Raw genomic sequence first — 17,234 nt, forward strand, 5'->3', positions numbered from 1 at the left:
CCGTTAACATGTTGAACTTGACATGCTTGACAGCATCTTCCTTTTTCCTCTAAATTAAAAAAATAGATCATTATGGGCAATTGTAGTTTTATCAGAGCAAGAAAGGAAGATCTTTGTCCCTGAATGCATTTGCAAACTATAATTTTTTATGTTGAATTTGAAGTAATGGCTGCTTCTGCTCTGATTGGCTTTTCCAGCCCTTGTCGATAAAGGACTCTTCTCTCTGCGGAACAATAGCCCCGTCTTTCCAGCTTCAGATGGCATCTCTGTAAAGGTCTTTAGCTGTTGCTCTGGGGCTGAAGTGCACATTTTGCACCAAAACACTTCCCTCTTACTGAAACGTTTAAAAGCAGAACATCCGCAGGCTGATGACAACTGGCTTTACGTCTTTGTCCAGATGAGCGCGGCACCTTTAGGCTTCTGGACATCGCACCCAAAGATGAACCAGACTTTCGTTGGGCCACGGGTCTATTCCTAATATTTTGAAAAATGCCAATCTGATTGGCATTTTTCCTAAAACAGGAAACATTTTGTTTAATTCTGAGGGGAAGAAAAAAAAAAGGTTCTATGTCTTACACTGCATCTGCTTCCAACTGTATGTCTTATTCAATATTTTAGAATATGTACTCCAATGAGTTGTTCATATTAAAAGTAGTTTTAAAAAATTACCTTTAAGCAGGCGTGAAGCATACTGGTCATTAGGCCTACATTTCAGCATTAGAAATGTATTATTTTTACTGGTTTTACGTTATAATCCTAAATGCAGAGGAAAATTATAATTCAGAAACACAGCCTTGTGTGTTTCACTTAGAGTATTAAATTTAGATAAATCATCAAAAGCACTGAATTGTTATATTAAAGCTCATGATGAGCGTCCTTATTTAGAAAGGAGCCACCTGATTTCAACGACATCCAACCACAAACTGGAGATCTTGTCCACAAACATTTATTGAACAGCATAAAAATCTGATTGTTTTATTCAGTTTAAAACATTAGCTTTTTTCCTTTAACAGACAACTACAACGTTATAAACCTTAAACAGCATTAACCTCCACTGGCGTTAGACGTTTTGACCAGTGACAATGCAGAAAAAATCCTTACAGAGGGAGTAATAATATATACAGTAAAAAAAAAAAAAAAAAAAAGTGGGGACAAAAGTATATTTTGATATCAAAAACACCTCTTATACAAATAACAGCATTATCCACTGAAATGGATAATGGGGTGAAAATATGGGGGTCTGGCTGTGGCTGGTTACGTGTTTAGCTGCCGCCGTACTGTGCTTTCACGTAGCTGTGTGGAAGAGGGTGTGAAATAAGTCCTTTTTTTTTTTTTTTTTTTACAAAACAATTTCTCTAAGAGACGGTCTTCTGTCTAATGGTTCTTCTTCTTCTTCTTCGCTGGTTTGACAGCAGGCAGCTCTTCTTCCTCGTCTTCTTCCCCAGACTGATCGGAGTACTCAACCTCTGAGGCTGCGAATGAAAAGCAAAGGTTAACCAACATCACTGGTGGTTTAGTTAAGCTTCTATTCGTTCCAGCACCGTGGCCACGTCTGTTGAACTATTCCTGCTTGTGTCACGATCACAACGACCCAAAACAATCCCCCCGGCAACCCTCCCTCGAGCTGCCGCCGTCCGGTCCCCCCCCCCCACACACACACACACAAACAAAAACAAAACGCTATAAAAAAAACTCATCTATCCCCTGGCTGTTTTCATTCTGAACAGCTTTAAATAGACACAAATGGATCAGATCGGCTTTGTAGTCATTTTTAACGATGTGATGTATTTAAATAAATTCGGCCTCACAAGTTAATGAGGCTGTTGCTTATAGAAATATTATTTTGAAGCCATGTTTGGGTCTGTTTGCCAGATGTCAAAGACAAATGTCAATAGAATTACATGTTATCTAACAGTGTACAGAGTTTTATGTGACAGACCAACACAAAGTAAGGCATAAAGCAAAAATATATATATAAAAACAAAACAAACAGTGGTTGACAATACCGATAAGGTGCAGGCCGCTGACAAAAACCGGTCCTGTTCCAGCTTTGAGGCGTATGGTGACTGGGGCTTTCAGCTCAAACTCTCCCAGACTCACCTAAAAATAAAAATAAAAAATAATTAAACTTTAGGACACCTTCATCTGTGAAGATAAGCATTCGCTGTGTGATCAACATACCATAGGCAGACACTTGACGTGGAGGTTGGCTATGGGCACCGAGGTGGTCTTTCCCAGGTGGTTCATGGCTGTCACCTCCACCACGTTGCTCTCCTCCTTGGCTCCCTCGCCTAGGCAGACCTGAGGGAACATGGACAATCATCTGCATTGCTGGAAATCCAAGTAAATATCTGCTGACACGTTTGCAAAGATAGAGGAAATCGGGGCGTAAAAGATCACGGTAAATGATAATAATAAAAATGTACACATACTGTTCTAAGTTCAAGGAAGTGTTCCACGTCCTCTTCTTCATCTCCTTGGAAAGTGTAGAACGGTACTTTAGAGGACAATTCGCAGTCTGGAAATAAGATCAAACCATCGGATTGATTAGGAAAAGAATGAAGAAACACCTCAGCTCCCAGAAACCCACGTGTGCGCCGAAAGAGCAGCATCTAAGGCAGATTAAAACTGTTCTTACTGAACAAGAAGCTCTCCAACTTTGATTCTCCTTTAGGCGGGGTCTCCGAGGATTCATCGTCAACGAAATTCATTTTTTACAAGCGTCAAAAGTTGGTTTAGACCTCAATGTGCTAAGATAAACCAACGCTGTGTGGAGAGGAGGGCTGCGCCGAGAGAAGACGAAAGAGATACGTCATTTTTATGCGACCGCCGTTTTAACTCTTGTTTTGATACTCTCGACCAATCAGCATCGAGGAAATACGCCGTTCTCCCCTGCGTTTTGCTTACATTTATCATGCCTGTTTTTTTAGAGGTACAATAAATAATAATCAAAACACTTTCTTCACGAAATTGAATTGTCTTTGAACACATCAAGAATTTAATTAACACGATAAAAAAAATACCGGTCCAACCCACTTTGGAAAGCTACCACGGAAAAATAAAATAAAAATTGTGTGTGTGTGTGTGCGTGTGTGTGACAAAAATAGTAAATAATTTTTCACACACACACATATATATATATATATATATATATATATATATATATATATATATATATATGACAAAAATAGTAAATAATTTGTCATAGAAATGAATTCTGTTGCCACTTTTTTTAAATTACAAAAACATATTAAGCGTTATTGCTGAACGCCATCTTCAGATATTTTATCACAATAAACATAAAACATTTAAACAATTCCCTCACATTCTTTTTATGGAAAAAAAAAAAAACTAAACTAAAGAAACTTTCGAGGGTATGAAGAACTACACACCCGAAATACACACACAACCTAATCTCTTGACACAACCCAATGAAATTTTTTATTTTCAAAAAAAATTATTGAGCCGGTCCCTTACCCGATTTTTATTTTAATTAAAAAACAACTATGCATTCAAATAGAAATAGCTTTACAATCTTTTGAAAATGGAAAAATCTGATCTAAACCAGTTTGATTTTTAATCACAATTTACAATGAAAAATAAGATGGAACCGTCTCAAGAAGGCATATGTTGCAATGATTAAATTTATCACATTGCAGATTAAAAAAAAAAAGGGATAACTGCATCATTGAAAAACATAAAAAAAAATAATTACAAATATTTGTTATATATCCCTTTTATCCTTCTAATTAAAGATTTTTCTGAATATAAACTGAGTTGATACCAATGCCTGGGATGACATTTAACCAGAGTAACAAAAATAAATTAAAAGTAACAAAATATTGCTGTAAAACCACGTATCTCTGATCATCCTTTCAGTTCGAATATGATCAAGTCAGATTATAATAGTGCAACAAAGAAGACACAAACCAGTAAGTATGATTTATTAGTTTAATGTTACTTATCTTACATAGAAATTTACAGAAATAAACTCACTTTAATGACTCCCCATCCCACCCCAAACCTAAACTGTACAGTATGAAGGATTTCTCCCAGTTAAGTCAAATGCAGCTGGCAGAAAAAAATAAAAATCAATCACAAGCAAACTGTGAAACATCCAAACGGAAGAGGCAAGAAACTAAACACCAACTTCATTTGCAGAAGAGCAGGTCTGCTGGTGAGTTTCAGTCCTTGTTAACAGATGGGACGGCTCGGTCTAACAAGGGGTTAACATCCTGTTTCCTCTGGACTAAAACAGAATGGAAGCGGTTTTCAAAAACAATATACAAAAACCTTTTAATACTTCATAAATGACAATATTTACAAACCATCAAAGCACGAAACTTTTATGCATGTGGTTCAAAGTGGCATGCTTCTTCCTTTATGTAACGGAGGAGACTTAAACCGACGTCAGCCACATCGAACCCAACGCGCCTCATGCACTTTCTAAATGTACAGTTTGGAAACATCACATTTGACTGGCAGCTACTGGAGCAGCCGCCGATATTCGTCTAACCAACAAAACACTCTGGTAAGTAGCCAAAGAGCTTCGCTAAAAACAAAAAGGAGAGAACTACTGGTTTGCAGGAACCAATGGAAATGAGTCGGAACAGGAAACATCCACCAACACACGGGTAGGAGAAGGCAGACGATAATTAAGCTTCAGAGCCGTAAAGCTGCAGCTGGACATGGGAACATCAGGGCTTAGCAAGCGCAGTATGAAGATACATTCATAGAAATCAGATTAATGCCAAGCAGTGACTGAAGAAATAAAATACAGGGGACAGAAAACCCTGTAAGGCTTTTTAAAACTTTAATATCTTGGTCCCAATGATTCATTTTAGATTTCTTCCAGAAAGAGGGAATCAAGTTGACTCTTCATTATATCTAAAACAAATAAATGGAAATGAACTGATGCACATTATGTATTCCCTAGAAGTTTCTACATGGCCCTGACATAGGAGTGAAAAAAAAAAAAAAACACATGGGACAGATATCAGAAACACAGGAGATGCTGGGGTCTGGAAAATAAAAATAAAAAAAAATTAAGAGCAATCAGATGCAAAGATTGAAAAGGCAATAGCTGGAGGGGAATGAAGCAAAAAAAAAAAAAAAGTAGCAAACTGTAAACACAGAAAAGCGTTTCTATTGCTTTGCAAATGTCTGCAGCTACTTCAACGAAAATTCACACGACCCCTTTGGCTAACTTTCATCAACACGTTCTTTGATGCTCAGGCCTTTCGTCTCCCAGAGAACTGTGGAGAAATAAAATCTAAGGGGGGGAAAAAAACGAACACCACATTCTTTTAGCAGCTCTTTTCCTGTTTGACGTCCAATTCAACATGTCAACATCTCTGCTGACTGAAAGCAGAAGAGGAGCCTAGCTGAGGAGCCACCTTCTTCTCACTACTGCTGCTGTTTCACATCCACTCGTCTTTCAGCCGGAGGAGAAATGGATCCATGGAAAGTCATTGGCTCCTGGGGGAGAAAAAAAAAATCATCGCTTGGGGGAGGACACTTGATGTTAGTGGCTGGAGTGGCTGGAGGCCTCTCATTGGATGTTTCAGCTCCTGATCTGCCACATCCTGGCCGCGCGGTTTCTGTGTGACTCTTGCGCTTCTTTACATCAACCCCCCCCCAAAATGTGACATTCTGGGCTGAGCCCACATTTGTTGGCAGTATAAATATAACAAAAGTTTTTTTTTTTCCCCCACATGAAGGTACCAAGGTGTATCGATGCGACGCTGCACTGTCCGTGGCTGTGTGCGCACGCTCCTTCAGAGGCTGCGTCCCATAATGATGACGTCTTTGGGGAAGCCGTCCATTTTGGCCACTTCGAAACATCCCAGCTTACTGTAAAACTCCAGCATTCGTTTATCAGTCTGACGAACTTTACAGAAAGCACCGTGAGACCCTGGGAGCGAGAAACAAACAGAAAAAAAAAAAAAAGACGTTATTCACGTGAAAACCACTAATTTGAAGGCATTTTAATTAATTGACCAACACAATGTGTAAATGAGGTGGAAATCTGAAAAGTGTGGCGTGCATCTGTCCTCAGCCCCTCAGTCACTATTTTGCAGAGCCACCTTTGGCTACAAGTGTGTCGGGGCAGGTCTGCACATCTGGAATCTGAACTTTGGCCAAATACATCAAGCTGAGGCAGAGTTGGTGGGTTCTGCTGAGCTAATTTTTAAATTTAAAGCTGATAACAGAAAAACTCAACAAAAAAAAAAAAACACCCTGTGGATGTTTACACTGAACCTGTATGAGATAGGTGGGCATGTCTTTAGGACAGCTGCACACTGCCCCTACTTACCATTAGCCTTAAGCGAAGATAACAGACATCCCATCATGCTTTTGGCCACACTGGGGTCAGTCACTTTGGCGTGAATGTCCACCTTGATGAGCGATGGAAAGTTTGACAGAAACGAGTCTGGTAGTCCCTCCTCCTCCTCGTGGAAACTCAGTATCATCTTCTACAGGAACGGAAAGCAGAGCGAGGATTAAAACCGAGCGCAGGAGAAACGAGCACGGATGGACGGAGGTCGTACTTCTGCCTCAGAGAGATCCTTCTCGCAGTCGGGTTTGTGGTACTTCTCTTGCATGAAGGGAATCCAGCTCAGCTTGCACTTCTTGATGAAAGGCTTCACATCCACGGTGCCCAGAGCGTAGCCGCAGATGCCCTCGTCATCCTCCAGCACGAAGCCGTAGTCGGAGCTGACGGTCAGGAGACCTCCGACTAACCTGTGAACCAGCAGCCGGTCAGTCAGTCACCACTCTTCCACAGCCCGTAACCAAAGCCAGACGGCAAACAGGCTCTACCTGTCTCCAATGAGGTCAGTCTCCTCGGCGAACGGCTCGTCCTCCATTCCTTCACAGTACATTTCTTTACAGATTTTATAAACTGCGGCCTGCAACGGAAGAAACGTCTGTCACTGAAGCAAACAGTGGAGTAGTTGTTGCATATTTAAAAAATGCCAAAACAGCAAAAGCAGGCCAAAAAAAAATACCCACCCTGCGCCCCATCAGAGGGTGATAACTATTAATCTATTAATTAACCTTAAACAATCATTATAACTATTAATCTATTAATTAACCTTAAACAGTCAAATAAACATCAACACTTCTGACCTTATAGAGCTATCAGTCCCTTATGGGCTGTTTAAAATTCGAGATATAAACATTCAGCATGAGCTTGTGGAAGATATTTCTATGGAGGAAAGGCAGCTGGAAAAACTGGATGGATGCACAAGGAAAGGAGGATAGAAGGAAGAAGAAAGGAAGGAACAAAGGACACAAAGATGGAAGGAAACAGGAAAGGAGGAAGCAGGAAGGACATATGATCATTCGAAGCAACGTTACCTCATCTTTGGGATAGTACGGCCTTAAGGTATAGATTTTGGAGGTTGGCAAAGAAGGTGGAGGCTGGTAGAAAAGATCGTTTGCCGCTTCTATTGGCAACAATCTCTGTGGGCGGCAAAACAAAGAGGTTCAGTATTACAGAGGACGTGGCAGCTTGGTGCTTCTGGCTGCCTGACTGCGTCTTTCGTCAGGTTGTGCCACTGTCAACCCAAAACCGACCACTAGGGGCAGCAAAGCGCTTAGAGGAGCTGCGATTAAATCAATCCGCTGGAGTTTTCGTGTTGGTCTGACAGTGGACAACGAGAGAAAACCTCACCGCTTTGCTAACTGTCGCCACGGCAGCGGCGGAAAAAAAAAAAAAAAAAGCACAAAGTCTTTGAAAACATGAGGGTTCAGTTTTGGTCTGACTAGGGCTTCACTGGCTGAAGGAGATGCTCCTTTCCCTTTGGTAAGGCATCGCAGTATTACGCTTGCGCACGGAACCCTCCTGTTGAGAAAAATAATGATGCTGGCGCGGAAATGTGGAGAACTCCAGGAAAAAATAAACCAGAGGGAGGGAAAAATTAAAAAATAAACCAAATGGGAGCCCGTCAGCTCAATAGCACACCAACCGGAGTGAAGCGGCGTTTTAGAGAGGACGCTGGCGTGTTTGATCCTGGAGTTCTCCCTGGGCACAGACGCTTGCGTTCTCGCGTGCGCTTGCGATGCTTTTGCGCGTGCGCTCGCACACAGATTGCCTTTTCTTTTTCTATATATATATAGATATATCTTTAGTTTATTTTATTTTTGCTCTGAGCTGTCCTGCAAAGAAACCACATGTCATGAAAATAAAAACCTAGCCATGCTCGCACGCGCCGCTTGCGCCAGGGAATAACAGCATCTCCTTCGGCAGCTGCTGAAAGAAACTAGAACAGGTCAATCAGAAAACGCCACGCCAAAATGGAGGGAAACAAAGTGGCTTTGGGCTCTTTGATCAAATGAGGGGGATTATTGTTCCACCCGAGGAGTCTGACAATACTCCCAAATGAACAACCTGGATGTTACGAGGCTAGATTTTAACCATCAGCTCGCCTTTGACAGACCAAACCCCATCATACCTTCGCACATTTACCATCGTCTTCCACAGCACTTTGTTGTTTTTTTTTTCCATTTTTATTGCCATCGTTTCGGTGCATTAGATACCTGGAACTCTCCTGCTAGACCTCCCCTAAAGGCCCAGGACTCTTGTTCTCCTTTAGGAAACTGTGCTGAGGACTGACTACGACACCCTGTTAGGAGCAGAGCCAAGCGGACATTGTTACCACAGGATGGGGCTCTGATACAGATGAAGGGAGTGGGGAATGAAGGGGGGGTGGGGGAGGGGGCAATATGTAATATAAATGTCTAATCATTAAAACATAAAAATGGTATACGCTTTACTTAAAAATACTTCAATGATGTGATGGGGGTTCAGGCATCTAAATCTCATGTTTGTGGAACGATGTGCAACTCAAATGCAAGTTTTCTCCCCTAGCGACATTTAGCTGTGCTCCTTTGTGAAGAATGTGGGTTGAAACGCTGACGTTAGGCGGCCTTTGAGTAGCCTGCAGGTTATCTACTTATTCCCTGTAGCCATTCCACCCTTCGTTTGTGAATATAATGCTCCTCTGCTGACGGAGAAATCCTGACCAACAGGAGGGGATATAGTCCACGCTCGCTACGGATCACAACGGAAAGCTTTAGCTGCCATCACCCCACTGATCTTAGGCTCCCCGTGTGAAGTCACATTCTCATTGGATCTGCCTTGTCACATGACGGGGGAGCGCCGGTCATTAAAAACCAGGAAGACTGAACGAGAGGAGGTCAGAGCGCACCCCCAGAGTTAAAAAGGGCCGCTCGGTTTAATATTAGAAAGCCACAGTCAAAACAAATAATAATAATAAAAAAAAAAGAGGGGGTGAAGAACTACCGAGGTCAAAACCCAGAAGAGAAAGCATACGTCTGAAGCTCTCTGGCTGTTTGACGAGCGTCAAAGTCTGAACCTGGTTGACAGGAGGCCCTGTCATGTGAGCGGGCCGGTGCAGCGCGCGTGCAGGACGCCTAACCCCTGCTTTAACACGTGAACCTCGCACTGATCAAAACAACCTCCTGTGAAGAGCCGACAGCACAGCGTGCAGATGCACCCGCATGGAGGAACCCCGAGCTCAACACGGACAATCTGGTTAAGGGTCCCTGTGGATGTACCACCACACGGATCCCCCCCCCCTCCCTCCCTCCGTTTCCTCGCATCCAGCTACTGCGAGTGGAAGCCTCCTTTCTCCCGTTAGAAAGGAGGCTTTTCCGTCTCAAAGCTAACCCCTACGTTCCTCTGGGCAGGTGCATCCGGCTGGTCTGAGCGCTCTTTTTTTTTTTTTGTTTGTTTTTTTATGGCCTACTGACAGAAACAAAAAAAAACAAGTTAATGCCGCTAAAGAGAGAAATTTTTGGAGTTAACAACTGGAATTCAAACTTGGAAAAAAAAAAAAAATCGCTGCGCAAGATGTGACTTCATCCGGAGGGTTGTTTCCTTTCCTCCAATTCAATCTTTTACTTTAACAAATTTGGTTTAAGATGTGTTGTTGTTTTTTTTTTTTTTACTTGGATCAAATTCAAGCATGAACAAAGGAAAGAGACAACGCCTGCACTGTGCATACATCGGCCACTGTCGATCCAATAGCAGTAGAAACTTGTACTGTGGATTCTTCCATCTGTACATAGTGAAGGGAGAAAACAGTAGAAAAGGGTTATTAGTAGGTGGTCTTAGTACAACAATTAGGGAGATTGGGACTAAGTGCCGGCTGCACAGCTTCTTTCATGGGGGGGGGAGAAGAAAATGCACAGAAATCTGATGGCTGATGAGACAAAGTGTCTGGCAACAAACAAAGCCAGCGTTAAGAAATAAACGACCGTTTACGGCCGTATTGGGGGGGGGTGTTCATTTAAGGCGGCCTTTTCCCCGTGCAGGTTTTGCTGCCTGCTGTGTGCTGCTGCTGGCTGAGATGGCAGCCTTACAGTGTGGCAGAAACCTGTGAATGAAAGCAGGGTTACAGGGAGTAACCTGCAGGCCGTGCTGGTGCTTCAGGGTTATCAACGCATCATTTGCTCCCAAAGCACTGAGAAACGGCTCCAACAGTGAATGCCGCTCAAACCGTATCTGGTGTTTCGACCTCTAAGCGCAGAGAGCGGCACGTCTGCTCAGAAACGAGCCGGTCGGCTAAACGATGATATGGACGACAACGTTTCCCCACTTGCTTACTATAAAAATATAAATGCTGCTGTTTGGAAGCTGTGGAAAAAAAAAAAAAAAAAAAAAAGGAAACGTGTAACGCAGTAATTCTAAGTAAAAGGAGTGCAGCTCATTAAAGCAGCACTGTGTTAGAACTACAGCTGTAGACATACTAGCGCCGCTTCTTCTCTGTGTAAGCCGTGCTAACTATACTGCTATTTTAATCGGTTAAACTCGTGTTAAATAACAGATTAAAAAAAAATTAATAAATAAAAAACTTTTAAAAATAAAAGAAAAAGAAAAAAAAATAACAAAAGTAAAAAAAAAAAAAGGGTACAATATTCATAATACTATACTGCTATTTTAATCGGTTAAACTCGTGTTAAAGAAAAGATAAAAAAAAAAAAAAAACTTTTAAAAAGAAAAGAAAAAGAAAAAACAATAACAAAAGTAAAAAAAAGGTACAATATTCATAATATAGTAAACATTTAACTACTAACTTTAGCTAGTTCCTAGCCAAAATCTTTCAATGTACCAAAGGAGCAGGAGTGTGACACCCGTGTAAACATGTGACACATTTCTGCGTTTATACAGTTAAACTTTTATGTTTTTAACTCAAGGTTAATCTCACACCGGCCCATTCCTAACACAGGCTGAGCTAATAAAATCAGACGGCAGGACTCACTTTTGCCCAGACCTGTAATATTTAACGCACTTTCAGCCAAAACACTTCAGATACGTTTGAGTTATTTTGGTTTTGGGTTTTTCTCTCTATGCACCAGAACGGCCTTCAACAACGAGTCAGTCAACTTGCTCTCCAAGCTCGCGTGCGCGCTGGGGCAGGAAGGAGGGGTGGGGGTGGGGGGGATAGGGACTGTCCCTATACCCCGCTCCCACAGACAGAAATGGAGGCAAGTGTGTCTGAGTGGGAATGTAGCGGTGATGTTACCGGGACACACAGCAAGCAGCAGTAACCCTGCAGTGGACATCTTTAAAAAAAAAAAAAAAATAAAATGGAGCTTATTGTAGGAGAAACAGAGAGGTTGTTGATAAGCGGTGCAAGCGGCATTCAGTCCGACACACACAAAAATAAATAAATACAAATAAATACAGAAAACAATCAGCATCTGTTAAATAGTGACTCGTTTGGTGCATCCTGCTCCACTTCTGCAAAACTGATCTACTCTGGCCTACAGTCGTCTAGAGCTGCGCATTATTGTCATGAACACAAATGCCGTCCAGAATTAACAGGAGGAATACTGTATTCATACTAAATACTAACAAATTGGAAAAAACTACATATTTCTCACTAATCTAAAAGGTCTGCTCCTTTTAATTTCTACCAACACCTGTTTTTGTCGTTTTAACTGCTACGTGTCTGTGAGTGGCGATGCTGGACGCTACGCTGCAGTTTTTTTTTTTTGCTTTCCTTGCAAAGACAAAGAGGCCCCGAAGCTCCTCAACACGTACCGAGCCACAGGACAAAAGACTTGACCATAGACATGATGCTCTTGATGTCCCAGATGTAAGGGTAGAGGTCAAACAGGATGGTGCGGTTGGCCGTGTTGGACAGCCGTGTGAACATGTGGATGACTGAGCAGCACATGTCCTGAAACGTCTCCGCCCGCCGCTGCCACTCCGCCACCTGAAGGAGCAGGAAACGAGACTCGTTAGCCTGAGCGGGGATTAGAGGGATCGCTGAAGAGTAAATGATTGAACGCCATCAATGTGTCACTTTGGACCCAGATAAATCAACAACTTCAATGTAATTGGCCCGGGCTTCCTTAGATAGCCGAATAATACCTAAAAGCATAAAGTGAATTTAACTGCATTTCATCTGATCCGAACATTAATTAGACCCGCTTGTTCGGTTAAGTTCCTCTGTTATGTATGCTTGAAAACTCAAATGATGATTACAGCATAAAGCACTCAGAGTAGTAGTAGTTACCATTTTTACAGAGTAAATATTGCTTTAATATATAACAGTAAGTGGCCTTTACCTCAGATACAGATCAGACAATTTAAACTGCTGATAAACCCTCTATTGTTTGCACGTGTGCTTTTTCACTATGTCTTAAAATATCATAAGCACACATATGGCTGAATATAAGAGCTGTAGTTTTAACACGCTGACAATTATTCCAACGCCACCCAGTGGACACTACGGGTAGTACACATCCACCATTTTGTTTTCAGCTCCATTACCAGCTGGTTTAGGTAATATTACACTTCAGCGCTCTCACAGGCATCACCCTCTGCAGAAAAAGTCCAGCTTTAGAGCATCGCCTCACCTTTTCACTTTCCTTCCTCTTACAGTTGACGCTCACGACGCTGCTGTTGGCTCTCAACCAGTTGAATTCCTTTAACATCTGTGTGGCCTTGGGTCCGTGCTCGTAAGGCAGGTAGAAGAGCTCGGCGAGCAGACACAGGTCCTCCAGCGTGGGGGCCTCTGGTACGAACAGAGGCTTCTCGTTGGGGCCGGGCACATACGGTTCCTGGAGGCACAAGGAGCCGAAAATCTGATCTTTAGAGGTTTCTTCTTCTAGATTGTGCAACAAAGCTGGAGGATCTAAAGAGTCTTGCTACCTGTTTGAGCAGATCGTCAGTCTGCATGGGAGCGATATCACTCCCAGAGTCCTCCTGGATCGACTCTTCGGGGGACTTGGACTCCGCCAAACTCTCCTTGTCTGTATCCATGGGCTTCAGGTCCTCGGCCATTTTGTCGGCCAAGATGGGAGCGGCGTCTTTCTCTTCCGGGTCGGCCTCCGCCTCCTCCGGCTCGTCCAGCTTCTCCACCACCATCTCCATTGGCTCCTCGTCGGAATCCTTCTTCTCCACGTCCACCTGCAGTAGACGCAGTGAGGGAACAGCTTTACCAAAAGAGAAACTGAGACGAGCATACCAGCATTTTTTCCTGGTATAATTAACAAAACACGCTAAGTCAAGAAGAAATTAATCCGTTTATCTACAACTATGCGATGGTAAAGCTCACCTCTTCAGATGTTTTCGCCATGGGCTGTGGGAGGGGATCCAGCAGGAGGGAGGGCATCACAGAAGACATTATGGGCTGCTGGAACACGGTCGTGACCGACGTGGAGGAGCAGAGGGCCGACGCCGTCATGGACGACACGTCGATGGCCGTGCTTTTGGCACCGCTCTGAGGCACCTGTCGGCCTAAAAGGAGCAGAGGGCCGTTAATCCACGCCTCTCCCTGTGAAAATCTGTCGCCTTAAAACACCTATTGGGACGGCTCTTACTGTTATATTGGTGAGGCACGCTAAACTCAGAAAGCCACTCCGTCAGAGCCAGCTTTAACGCAAGCTGGGGGCTGTAGAGCATGTCCGTCTCCAGCTCCTCGTCGCTGCCTTCGTTCTCAAGCTTGATCTGGATGGACACCGTGCTGTCCTCGCCGTCAGCTGGTTGAGGGAGAGAAAAAACAATAATTATTAACTATAAATGCTTTATAATACACATCAGCATGCATCGCTGCAGCTCATACTTACTCATGACCACGTCTTTGCGAACCCCGTTCATGTTGGACTTGTACCAGGTGGCCAAAGTGTGAATGGCGACAAAATTGGATTCAAACTCGCAGTTGGGATTGGTGAGGACTCCCTTCAGCCTGGGGATGAGCTCGGTGGAGCGGCCCTTGTACGGACCCAGGAAAAGCCTCTTCTGGTCGTAATCGTTGGCGTGAATGTTGTCCCAGATTACGGGGGCTCTCCTCAGGATCTTCGACACCTCCTCGATGGACTCCACTGGGATTTCCTTCGAAACCACTTTGGGACCTACAGATGGAGCGCTACGTTCAAACAATGGACCACAACACACATGAGAAGTGGTGCTCGTTTAAAATGGGGACTGTGTTAGGCTCACCCGTCCAGAGCACGTCAATGCTGGGCAGCAGTTTTTCTCCGACTGTGCGCAGGTAGGGCGACTGCGAGACATTTGGGTAGCAGAATGTTCCACAGTACTCTACAATTCAGCGCAAAAAAAAAAAAAGAGCATTAAAAAACTAATACAGGTGCTGAGATTCATGTAAAACGGGATAAAAAAACAGTGTAGAGCTGAAGTACCTGTGGGGCAAAACAGGAAGGTTTCAGGCTCTCCGAGGTACTGGTAGATTTCATTGGTTAAAGAAACCTGAGCGTGAGCAAAAGAGCTGAATACTTCTTTATCAGCTGGGCACATGTTGTGGTCAATATCGTCAAAAAGTAAGGCAAAGGACTTGCAGCCAAAATGAGTGACCTGGGGGAGAAAAAAAATAAAATAAAAAGGAGGACAGGTATTAAAAACAAAAGAAGTGAATTTATGGCACCATAGAGATGCGTACCCAGGTTTAAGATCATTTATATTCCACTGTTAAAATATCTCAATACCTGGTCAAGTTTTCGCTTAAGCGCAGAAACCTCTTTCTGATTAGAGAAGGTTATGTCTAGTCCAGGGGAGATGGCATATATAAACTCTATTCCATACTCCTTGGCAGCATTGACTAAAGTCATGAGTTGTTCTACAAAACAAATGATAAAAAAAAAGATAGTTAACAGATAATTTGGGTTTCTTAAACCACAACATCTCATGGTGAAATGCATCCAATATAACCACCTGCTTCTTCCACTGAATACATTTCTCTCCAGAACATCCTGTGCTTGTAGTCATCTTTGGGTGCATAAAGGTACGTGTTCAGCCCCCACTTCTGTTGCCTGCGTGATAAGAAGTACAGGATCAGTACATTAATCCAAAAAAAAAAGGACCTGCTATTATCTTATGGACACCAATATTGACAAGGATTACCTTCTGAACAGCTCCTTCCTCTGTTCCATAGTCCAGGGGCGTCCATAAAAGCCTACGTAAGAGAAAACACACAGTGGGTTTCAATGAAGCCTTCTGGGTGATTTAAAGGAACATTAGCATAATATTATGACTGCCAGAGCTGTGATATCAAACAACCTACCCCTGCATGTTGATTACACGAGGAAAAGCTATTAAAGCTCCACAACCTGCTGATGCTGGATTCCAATTTGACAGTATGGCAAAAGGCTACTTTGAAACCTTGTTGGCATCTGGACTTCTATTTTTAATCCACAATTATTAGAAATTGTAAATGCGGATTGGAATGTCAGCTGTTTATATAAAAGCGGAAAAAGAAAAAAGGAACCATCCAAAACCTTGATCTCAGGGCAAACACCCATTCAAATGTTCCCAATTAACATGGTTTGGATAAAAGTCTATGAGCTGGGGGGGAATCCTAAGCTTCAATTGGCCAAACCAAAGACAATGGAAATACAACACCCGGCATCACTCCTATAAATCCTAATTTGATTTTTTTTTTTTCCTTTTTAGAACAATAAAAAGGCCGAAGTCTGGCATATGAGACATTTTTTTATACTGCATCTTTCTTTTCAATACACGGTCGATTTAAATTCCGCACATTTCCAGGCTGTGCTGGAGCCCTGCATGGCGAGAATGCATTTGGTGCAAGCAAAGGAAAAAATAAATAAAAATAATACTAATAATTATGCAATACTATATATAATAATGAATGCACACGTATCCTCCACGATATTAGTAATAATAATAATAAAAAATCCATCCTATCATCCGGGCCACATTATTGTTCTAACGACGAACTACAAAGAAAACGGAATCGCTGCAGCATTTTTTACACACGATCTCTCACGGTTTCCAGATAAAAACAGTTAAATATATATATATATATATTTTAAAAAGAAACATTACCTTCCACTACCCCACTGATGAATTTTCTGCGGCCCGTCGTTTCCACTCCGATCCTGGAGTCCGCCACTGGGCCGCCCGGGGCCTCCACACAAGCCTCTCCAGAGACTGGGCTGGGGCTCGGCTCAACATCTAACGGAGGAGTGTCTAAAGTCTTGTCTTTTTGAACCATCGTACAAGGGTTTCGTCGACACAAGCACAAAAATCCTTTCCAAAATAGGCAACAAACCGAATGTAGTTTGTTAGCAGCAGGTAGGCTGGCAGGCGGGCAGGCGGGCACCCCCCAGAAGAAAATTAAACCGCGGCGTCACTCTCCGTGTAACGTCGGTAAAGCTCACGGTGTTTGCGAATATGTCCTTAAAAATCAAAACCCACTTGTGCAGAAATATTTCCAGACTTGTTATTAAGCCGCAGACAGCACTGCACACGTGGACAGGTTTATAAAGCAAGAAAAACGCTCGTCCGTCCGTATCCGACCATCCTCTTCGCTTTATGAAATATTTAACCTACTTTTCATCGGTTCTTCCTGTTTACACCGAGTGCGCATGCTCACGAGACTAGCTCAAACCGGTCAAAACCGGATCTGGGTGACAAAACAGAGCAGAGCGTTTAGAGTGAACACTTCTTCACTGCAGACGCCATTGTTACTGTTGACTGCTTTGCTCGTACTTAAGCGATATTGCAATTAGTTTATAAAAGTTGTTAGTTTAGAAGGTTACGTTATATTTTTGGCAGTTGATAGCCTACATACTGATAGGAAAAAAACAACAACACAATGTTAAAATTAATCTAAAACTAAAACCACAAGTTCTAAAACCAAGAATTTGTGTTTATGTTCAATTGTTGTGTAAAGTACACATCAATTGAGCCTTTTAAAGAGGCCCCTTACATT

General features: G+C 42.6%; 2 protein-coding genes across 2 annotated transcripts; both read right to left on the reverse strand.

Moving 5' to 3' along the window:
• Window positions 1-930: 930 nt before the first annotated feature.
• On the reverse strand, window positions 931-2,814 carry npm3 (nucleophosmin/nucleoplasmin, 3). The gene is made up of 5 exons (XM_012880518.3): window positions 2,639-2,814; window positions 2,433-2,518; window positions 2,182-2,301; window positions 2,007-2,100; window positions 931-1,472 (listed from the first exon to the last, which is right to left on the reverse strand). Exons 1-5 carry the CDS (start codon window positions 2,709-2,711, stop codon window positions 1,375-1,377), a joined length of 471 nt encoding a protein of 156 aa, XP_012735972.2. The 5' UTR covers window positions 2,712-2,814; the 3' UTR covers window positions 931-1,374.
• Window positions 2,815-3,937: 1,123 nt separating this feature from the next.
• On the reverse strand, window positions 3,938-16,882 carry oga (O-GlcNAcase). Its single transcript, XM_012880517.3, has 18 exons — window positions 16,346-16,882; window positions 15,401-15,452; window positions 15,212-15,309; window positions 14,986-15,116; window positions 14,683-14,854; window positions 14,483-14,581; window positions 14,110-14,394; window positions 13,864-14,022; window positions 13,599-13,780; window positions 13,193-13,450; window positions 12,898-13,101; window positions 12,077-12,251; window positions 8,545-8,630; window positions 7,363-7,467; window positions 6,823-6,911; window positions 6,552-6,744; window positions 6,317-6,476; window positions 3,938-5,914 (listed from the first exon to the last, which is right to left on the reverse strand). The coding sequence occupies exons 1-18, from the start codon at window positions 16,512-16,514 to the stop codon at window positions 5,778-5,780; spliced, it is 2,754 nt and encodes a 917-aa protein (XP_012735971.2). The 5' UTR covers window positions 16,515-16,882; the 3' UTR covers window positions 3,938-5,777.
• Window positions 16,883-17,234: the final 352 nt, after the last annotated feature.

Source organism: Fundulus heteroclitus, chromosome 22, assembly GCF_011125445.2.
Source record: "Fundulus heteroclitus isolate FHET01 chromosome 22, MU-UCD_Fhet_4.1, whole genome shotgun sequence".
Classification (NCBI taxonomy): Eukaryota; Metazoa; Chordata; class Actinopteri; order Cyprinodontiformes; family Fundulidae; genus Fundulus; species Fundulus heteroclitus.